This window comes from Platichthys flesus, chromosome 10 (assembly GCF_949316205.1).
Source record: "Platichthys flesus chromosome 10, fPlaFle2.1, whole genome shotgun sequence".
NCBI classification, from domain to species: Eukaryota; Metazoa; Chordata; class Actinopteri; order Pleuronectiformes; family Pleuronectidae; genus Platichthys; species Platichthys flesus.
This window is the reverse complement of record NC_084954.1, coordinates 15,070,096-15,078,777: the sequence shown is the minus strand read 5'-3', so window position 1 is coordinate 15,078,777 and position 8,682 is coordinate 15,070,096. Positions and strand designations below refer to the sequence as shown.

Genomic DNA, 8,682 nt, shown 5'->3' with positions numbered 1-8,682 from the left:
CATATCTTTCACTTGCTTCTCTCTCATTCCAGTCAATTTCCTGTATAAATTCTGTATATTTGTCATATTAATGAATCGTCCATTACTTAATTTTTTTGAATGCACAGCATAATGACATTTTTCCTGAGGCAAATTAACAAAATAGGTCAGAAGGTTTTTATTTCTACATAGGTTCTTATGCCATCTATTTCTATCATATAAACACTGCTGGTGTTTGTATCCTCCAGAGGAAGGAAGGATAGGGATTTGTTTATCTTTCTCAAGAGCCTGATGCAGACCTCCAAAATATTAACAAACCTTTTTTACTGAACTGACTTGCATGCTCGCTCCGAGCAGCTCTTTGTGCTCCACATGCATCCCCCGCTCCCTTAGAGATGTATTACTGACCGGTGCATTACACTTTAAGTGGTTTCTTGTTGACTGCCTTGCATTGAATGCAGCAGCCATCAGACCGTATTAGCTGATTGCCGTGGGACGGACGTGGGGGATCCATCGAACCGGATCTCTGATCATGAGAGTAAAGCACAAGCTGCCAATACACTACCACAGTGTTTTATATAAGCACAGCAAACACTAAGACAATATGAGGAAGGGAATGATAATCCTACACAACAACCATCTTTTGTAAGCATGGGCTTTCAATTTAAACAATATTCTCAGGTACTCGTCGCAAGTATCTAACATCGTCTGAGTGTTTTAATTCACTGAGGCCGACACTTCCTTTTATAGACTTGTTGGCATTCAGTTTCTTTTATATAAACACAACAGGGGTAGTGTTTGGAGATCTCTCTGTCTGCTCATCATCTGCTGCTGTGCCAAAAGCTGTTCTTCAGCTGAGGACACCCTGTGCTTACTTCCAGATATCGGTTGACAGAAAACCGGAGCCATTCCCTGCCTGACACCCAAACATCTAATTACAGGGTTTATGCAGGGTCTTGAAAAAAAATTGTATTAGTTGAGCTAAAGGCCAGAAAAAGTTTTAAATATGTTCAAGTATTGTGTACTAGGTCTTAAATATATTTAGTTAGCTCTGAATTATGTAAACATGGAACTGTTAAATGAAAGTAGTACACTCAGCTTGACTTTAAGGAAAGACTGGATACAATTATGGGCTGGTGTAAGTAGTTCTGGGACTCTGATATTCCTTCATATCTGTCGCACTTGAAATTGATTTAAAATCGGATTCAATATGCTCTTAAAAAGTCCCACATTGAACATTTTGGAATTGGCAGAAATCCTGATTAACATGCATATCACTTTATTTGTGGATTATAAATGGCAAAGTAATTGAATACATAACCACTTTGAGTTGCCTCAATCCTGGTGACACTTTATTGTGATCCTGTAAATATTTTTGTACAAAAGAGTTCTATAGCATATTAAACCAAAAATGGAAAACACCCACTGTACAAATAAAAATGTTGTGGCAACATATCCCGAACAATGCGTCTTAAATATCAAGTGGTTTACTGGTGAACACATGAAGTATAAAATAAGATCATATCCTAGTTTAAAAAAATGTATAAAATCCAGATAAAAGTGTTGTAAACAAACTTCACACCTTTGCTGGAATGGAAGTCTGTTGCTTGGATACCACTTAAGGCAAGTGAAATATTGGATTAAGTCGCTACAAATGAAAAAAAAAAAAAAAATGTAAAGCAGTAGTAGTACGTATATAAATGACAATTAATCACAGTCGTATGAAATGCACATGAAGTCGGTCAGTGTTCCCATCAGTCAGCTTGATATCAGACCATATTGACGTGTTTTCACACTCATGATGGGAAGCTCGATAACTGTTTAACAGGATATCTTATTGCTGTGATCCAGGTTTATAAGTCATCTAAACCGAGAATATGACTTTTCATTGCTTGCACAACTAATCAGTGGTTAAAGTAGATGGTAGATACAATGGAGGGACATGGGACCATTTACTGTTAGAATGATACAGTGATACAATGGGAAAGACATTTAAATCCTCAAATATCAATGCACCTCTTGGACACAATTATTTAAGCCTTAAAGTCAAATGCACTGGAATCCAGCTTGAAATGCTACCTGTTCAATCCATTGTTAAAGTGCTTGAAACAAACTTTTGTGTTGCTATAAACTGTTTGAACGTTACACAGAAACAAAATGTTACTGACTTAACGAGAATATTTGTAAGTTCTGCTGAAAAGACACGACAGTTAGCGTTACATCGCTCGCTTGATTTCATCCAGCACATTTTCATTACATGTCTTAAGTTAACGAGTCCAAGATGTGCTTTGATATTTAATATATGTTTAATGTCAGCTGATTTGCTATCAGATAGGTCTTTACCTTTGAAACATGGTTCCATTGGCCTCCACATGGTAATTCATTGTCTTTTAGTTGCTGATATGTAAGAACAAAGTAAAATTAACAGTTTATATATTCTCTGTGTTTATATGACTTATAAACCTGGATCACCGCAGTACAACATTATTCTGATCATAACAGCATTTTAGCTTCAGGCCCTGAGTGTTCGTCAGAGGAAAATGGCCGCCATGTATGCTCCTTTCGTTCATTGAGAGATTTTATATTCATTGAACAGTCTCATCTTTTCAAATATTTCAATATACTTGGGTATATAATGATAATTCAACTCCATATTCAGTCAACATCTGTGGGTACTTAACATGCTGGCATTTGGTGTTAACTGTCGCACAGTCGGATGAGCACAGATTATACTGCTTTGTGTTTAATGAGGTGATAACAATAATGGATCGGATATAAAAAAGTGTTTCTCTTCTCTTTGAGTTGTCAATACAAGGCACGAGGGTCGTGGTTCACTACACAAGCGTTTGCTGCCCAGCACAGCCTAAGTGGATTTAAAATTACATTACATGTATTTGCACACTTACAGTACGACGATACGAATCGCAGACGCGCCTCTAAGAGCTTTTGTTGAACATAACAACACGACAAAAATCTATGATATGTCCGGTAGCACATTTAAGGAGTGGTAGTCTCAGCCGGCTTCAGGGAAGCATCCAAGTTCAAATTGTTCACAGTCAGCAAAACTGAACGAATCTAAAACTGACAAATTACTGATCCTTTGACCCCTTCTTTTATAACTTGGGAGCATAGCCAGCACAAATTACTATGCACAGTAGCTGCTCCAGAAAATCCCCTAATGACACAGACATGGGGAAGCAGAATGAGACGTCTGTTACGGGAGTTGCTGGTGACCTATCACACACTGCATCCTGTGAATAGGCCCATGTGTACAAAGAACTGAGCCCTGGAGTAAATCCCCGGCCCCATGAAACAAGTGTGTTTGCTCTCAACAGCAAACTGAATCCTCTTTCTTCAGACTCGAATCTGGTACCCGTTCAGGTCTGCAGACGATTTTTGCTCCAAGACCTTCTTCTCTCCAGAGGGACTGTAACATCAAACACAATATAGACAAGACGATGAGTTTTATTCAGCTTAGAGGGAAGCTGTGACTAATTCACAAGCTACTTCTCCGTTTGCCTCGGATATCATGAGACGTCTGAAGTCCCAATATGTCCCGGTGACTACAAAGATTTCATATCAGAAGTTATTGCGCCTGTATTTTTAGTGAAGCGCTAAAAGATCCAGAGCACATGATTAGTCATACCGTCTCTCAACGCGGCTGATCCTGCGTACGGGGCTGCTTGGTCCTCTGAGGGGTGAACCCATGCTGTTTCTCCTGTCTTTGGTTGGAGATGGAGGAACAGGCTTTCCTAACTGTGAAAACAAATACACAACATTTGAATCACTTTAAAACACCACTCCACTACCCTGAAGTACGCACAGTACTGACAGTCAATGGCGGAAATCTGTCCTGCGTCTTTAACGTGATTGTGTCGAGCACTCAGTGTAAAAGATCAACCTATTGATGGAATGAGTCAGCCATGCAAGAAGAAGGGCAGAGTCCAGCCATCACATTAGCTTTATTATCCGCAGCGTCAAGGCTGCCTTCATTATGTTGTTATGAGAGGTGATGAGAGAGAAATCGCTCATCGAATAGCAGATCAGCTCGTTGTCTGAAACAGAATGTCAGAGGAAATTTAATCAGCAGTTGGGAAGGCCGGTCCATCTGCTGAGGGCAAATTACATTTCTCATCATTGTCTTAAGTCCTGTGAAGTCTCCATTAACCCGTGTCAGCTGCAAAGTGGGGAAAGAAAAAGCTTAACATCTGCCTAATGTTTAGACTGACATTATTCCAGATCTGATCTTTGCTTCTGCCCTGGCATCCACAATGGAAACTCTTCTACCAAAGTGTGTTTTCTAATAATTACCTTTTTATTTATTTTTTACACATTTTTACAATTTCTCAGTGATTAATTTGTGGAAAAAGACAGACATATTAAGGCGGTTACATCTATCAAGGGGACTGATGTCTATAAATTTGGGCAATTCTTTTACAGGATTTACATGTGGCTCAATAAGGGGGATAGGGTTTTCCCCAGCTGCTGCCCGGTATTAAATAGTAACTCAATAGTTATAGAGCTATTGTGAGAATGTAAAATCTTAGCTTCTGTGGTGGCCTGTAGGTGGAGAGGTGTATGGAAACAGAAACTCTAAACCAAATGAAAGGAGGGTGGGGGCTGGAGCCGATTGAGCCAGATAAAGGGCCTTCACGCAAATGATTCAATAATAACCTTTTAACTTCTAATGTTTAATCTTTACATTGGAAGGTGTGTGGCACATGGGTGTTTAGTCACCTGTCTTGATAAAAGGTCTGCTAAGAGCTGCTGCCTGTTTTGAAGACTGTGAATTTGTGAAATACAATATACTGTACTTTAATTGTTCATTTCCAACTTTTACATATTAAGGCCAAGCAGATGTCTCAAGAGTCAGAGTGACTTTGTTGTGGAACAGCCAGTGCAGCCGAGGGAGCAGAAAACATAATATTTTCTACTCAAGGCTAGTTTCATTTAACAACATCGAACTATCAGGAGAGTGAGGGTTGTCTAGCAACCGGCAGCGTAGAGTAGTAGCGTGACGGAGACGGGTTCTTGTCACTTCCTGGATTCCTTGACAAGAGGCGGGGGACTACAGCTGTGGACCAATAAGGGAGAACCAAATTGATTTGCGTTGACTCCACTTCGATCTTTCATAACCAATCATATTAAATCTACTGTTATAATTATATCAAACCCCTTTGCCATTATTGACTACCTATTGCTAACTGATTTAGCCTAGGCTGTGATAATTGTCCATAGCTATGTGTTGTTTAACTTTCATTGCATCTCAATAAATACTTGAATTGGACCAGTCCGGCTCATCTCTTATTTAGGATAAACCAACACGCCTGACACTATGTCCCAAACCAATATGATGGATTTTGGGTGAATTAAAGGCGCCTGTTGGGCCTTGGCTGAGGCGTGCGCTCTACTGTCTAGTTCTAACTCTCTCCCCCACTGTGCTGTACCTTCAGGCTCATGTCCCGAGTGTGTCTCTCTAGCTCCTTCCGCAGCTCGTCCTTGGTCAGCTTGTCTACATCGAGTATGGAGTGTTTCCACTCTATCTGCGCCACGCTGTGGGGGTTGTGGGACACGTACTGGCCGATCTTGACCTTGTGGAGCGTGTGCCAGTAGCCCTTGTAGGCTCCGTCGAAGTCCTGCACTAAGTCCATCAGTGTGCGGTACTTCAGGGGCTTGAACATGAGGTCCTCCCTGCGGCTCGTGCCCAGCGCACCAAAACGTCCCCTACTGTGAAGTCCCAGCACAATGTGGCGGAAGTGGTTCCCTGAGAACTGAGACTTAAAGCTGAGGGGGAAGCGCTCCACACCCGGCATGTTGTTGGTGAGGTAACTGAAGGTGGGTCAAGGACATAGTAGGATACACAAATAAAAGCATAACATGCTGTCAAAACTCCAATAGGCAGTTTTAATTAGAAAAAGCTGCTCACACGACAGTGTCTTATTCAGATTATTGTCTTAATGCAATTAATATCAAAATATTGGTGTCCATGGAAACACAGTTAGTGTCTAAATTGGCTAAAAATAATGTTTAAAGCTGATTCAGCTCCTTTTGTCAAAGCTGTTAGCATACTGCTAGTTAATGCTACTGTGTTATTCCCCTAGATCAGGTTCAGGTTCAGGTGAATAGAATTGATTAGACATTATATAACTTAAGTTCTAAGCCTTCAGCCTCGACAGTCACTCTAAAATTGTACACACACATCTGAAATGTCACAATATGATCCATTGTTGTAAGGATACATCCCCAGAATCACTGCCTCCAGACATTTGATTGGCAGAGCCTCGCGGGTCATCTCCTTAGCGATGTCCATCAACCTGTGCAGAAAAGTTTAAACAAAAGAATAATCAGACCCCAGTGCACTGGTGATTGCCATTCAATTGATTTGGACACAGTATTATTGATTTAACGCAGCCAAACCAAAAACATTTTTCCATGAGCCAGGAAAGATAAAATCTGTGCAACTTAATCGAATAAAGTGAGGCCAGGGGAAAGCTCCAGGCCTCGGCTGATTGACGCTAGTTCCTGCTCACAAAGCCCAGGAGTAAACCCGAGATGTAGCTGAGCCCTGTGCACCGGCCATCAATATCAGGGGCGAAACCACGAGAAAATCAACAAGCACCGCCAACGTGACTCACGCGGTAAGAGAGCGGCTCTTCTTGATCTCGAAAAACTGTGTTCCTGTGTGATTGTACCTGTAGGACACGGTTAAGGTTATATTGCTACAGAGCATCGTGAAGCTGCCTTGGATAAGAGGGACATCTGCTGGGTTCAGCAAGGGGAGGAGAAAGAAACTTGAAGTGCTTTGTGATATTCATAGGTTGTTGGTTAATTATGGATGAACAGTCTGACTGCAAAAATCAAGCTTTTGCTTAATATAGACAATTGTATCAACAGTGGCCTACTTTCTTATGTGTGTCCCATATCTATCACAATGTGCTAAAACAGACGATCAAGGAAAGTAATAAATGGTAGTGATTATCAGTGTGAGAAATGGCTTTTCAAATCTAATTAATCTGTTATAAAAAACATAATACACAGTTTGGTTCCAAAGGATACTGTAAATCCCTGATGTATTTCTGTATGGCTTCCAGGTGTTGTGGGATAGTGGTGGTAGGTTGGTATGTAGGCACACTCGGTACTGGAATCTGTGGGACAGAGGACACAAACAACTGCAGACATGATACAATCCCAATATTCACGGCAGCCAGAGAATGTCGTCTTGTTTGACCGCTGCTCGGGATAATCAATCTGCTCGTAACACCACTCTGACGAGAAATGACTGAAAGGGATCATTCTTCTGTCTTAAACATAGCGTGTGTATTCACAGTGCATTGGACGGACTGGGCAAAACATGGAAACGGTAGGAAAACCATAACAAAAAAGATAGATCAGTCATTTACGGTGGATTATTTATAGTGTGTTTAGAGGCGCATGATTCTTCGTATTACTGTGAGTCATATGGAACTGTATGGTCACACTGCAACTCAACATTTCCCTTTAGCATATGGCTGTAAATTGTTTCCCCACTAACTTCTGTATGGTCGGTGTAAGGAGCAGAGTTTCAACTGTCAAATCAACAGCGGCTTCACATGCTCCAACACTTTACCTTGGGCAGGTCGGTGGCACCCCGGATCTCCCTCCCCAGAGCCTCGCTACTGGGGTGGATCCGAACCACATGGCGCCACATCCTCTCCCAGGTCTCCTCGTCCACCGGGAGCCCTCCCCTGTTCACGTAGAAGGGCACCCCGCCATCCCTCAGCTCTTCATCGCCCTCCTCCTCCTGCTCCTCGTCCCTCTCTTCCACCGAGCCCACCGTGGCCTTCAGCATCTCTCCTCGACCCAGGTCCTGGCACACAGCTGTCCTAGACTGGACCCTTCTCTTCACTGGGTGTTAATCTGCCTGCAGGTTTGAGTAGGTCCCAACAACAGATGGCCGACTCATGACATCCAGCAGCTCTGTGGCCCCACTGTCTCACACAGGCAATGCAGTGAATGGGGAAGGTGATCAGAGCTCACCTCTGTGGCTGAGGCAGGTAAATGTGAAACAAGGATTTAAAGTAGATTGGTCCTTTTGGGATCAAAGGCTGACTTTGCAATACCTGTGAAGCACTTTGGTCCAATATGTTAAAAAAGGCTAAAGATCCTCTTCTGATCAGCTATTGATATAAATGAATAGATAAAGACATTAAGCTTTTTACAGGGAGGAAAGGGTGAATGGTCCTCTTCATGTCCGACGGCGTGACGCTATCAGTCTCTAAGAGGATCGACTCGGCAGACAACAAAGTCCTGGATATCTCTAATCCCCTGGATCCGTTAGAGGTCATCCACAGCGCACATCCCTCAAATCACTGCCCGGCCCAACCCGCAGCACGACAGCCCCCTGTCCGTCCAGCTCATACCCCTGTGCACCGCGGTGTGTCCCTCCTGGTCAGCCGCTCCATTGTTCATTAGCTGCTCCTCTTCTCGGCTCCAGCGGCTGCGCCTCGGATCCACGGCTGAGACACTCCCAGAGCCGCGTGCACTGCGCATGCGCCGTGCTCACAGGATTTGCTCACGCGCGACTGATGCTGCATTCAGGCGCTGCTCTGCAGCTTCACATCCATAAATGTGAAGTGCTAAGAAAATGAACCTCCTGTTCGTGTTTGGAAAAAGAGAATCAGAAACCTATACCAGCTCATAGTAGTCCTGCGATAATAGAAAAGT

At 42.6% G+C, this 8,682-nt stretch overlaps 1 protein-coding gene across 1 annotated transcript; it reads right to left on the bottom strand.

The window, feature by feature from the left end:
- Nucleotides 1–1,309: 1,309 nt before the first annotated feature.
- On the bottom strand, nt 1,310–8,462 carry vash1 (vasohibin 1). The gene is made up of 7 exons (XM_062398094.1): nt 7,586–8,462; nt 7,036–7,124; nt 6,615–6,671; nt 6,219–6,293; nt 5,427–5,808; nt 3,626–3,735; nt 1,310–3,406 (listed from the first exon to the last, which is right to left on the bottom strand). The coding sequence occupies exons 1-7, from the start codon at nt 7,805–7,807 to the stop codon at nt 3,334–3,336; spliced, it is 1,008 nt and encodes a 335-aa protein (XP_062254078.1). The 5' UTR covers nt 7,808–8,462; the 3' UTR covers nt 1,310–3,333.
- Nucleotides 8,463–8,682: the final 220 nt, after the last annotated feature.

Bases quoted from the DNA above. Each gene is read 5' to 3' on its own strand.
- vash1 (XM_062398094.1), bottom strand. From the start codon at position 7,807: ATGCTGAAGGCCACGGTGGGCTCGGTGGAAGAGAGGGACGAGGAGCAG. The intron at 7,125-7,585 runs GTAAAGTGTTGG...TCTGTCCCACAG, and splicing joins GTGCCACCGACCTGCCCAAG to ATTCCAGTACCGAGTGTGCC. The intron at 3,736-5,426 runs GTACAGCACAGT...TTGTTTTCACAG, and splicing joins CTCGGGACATGAGCCTGAAG to TTAGGAAAGCCTGTTCCTCC.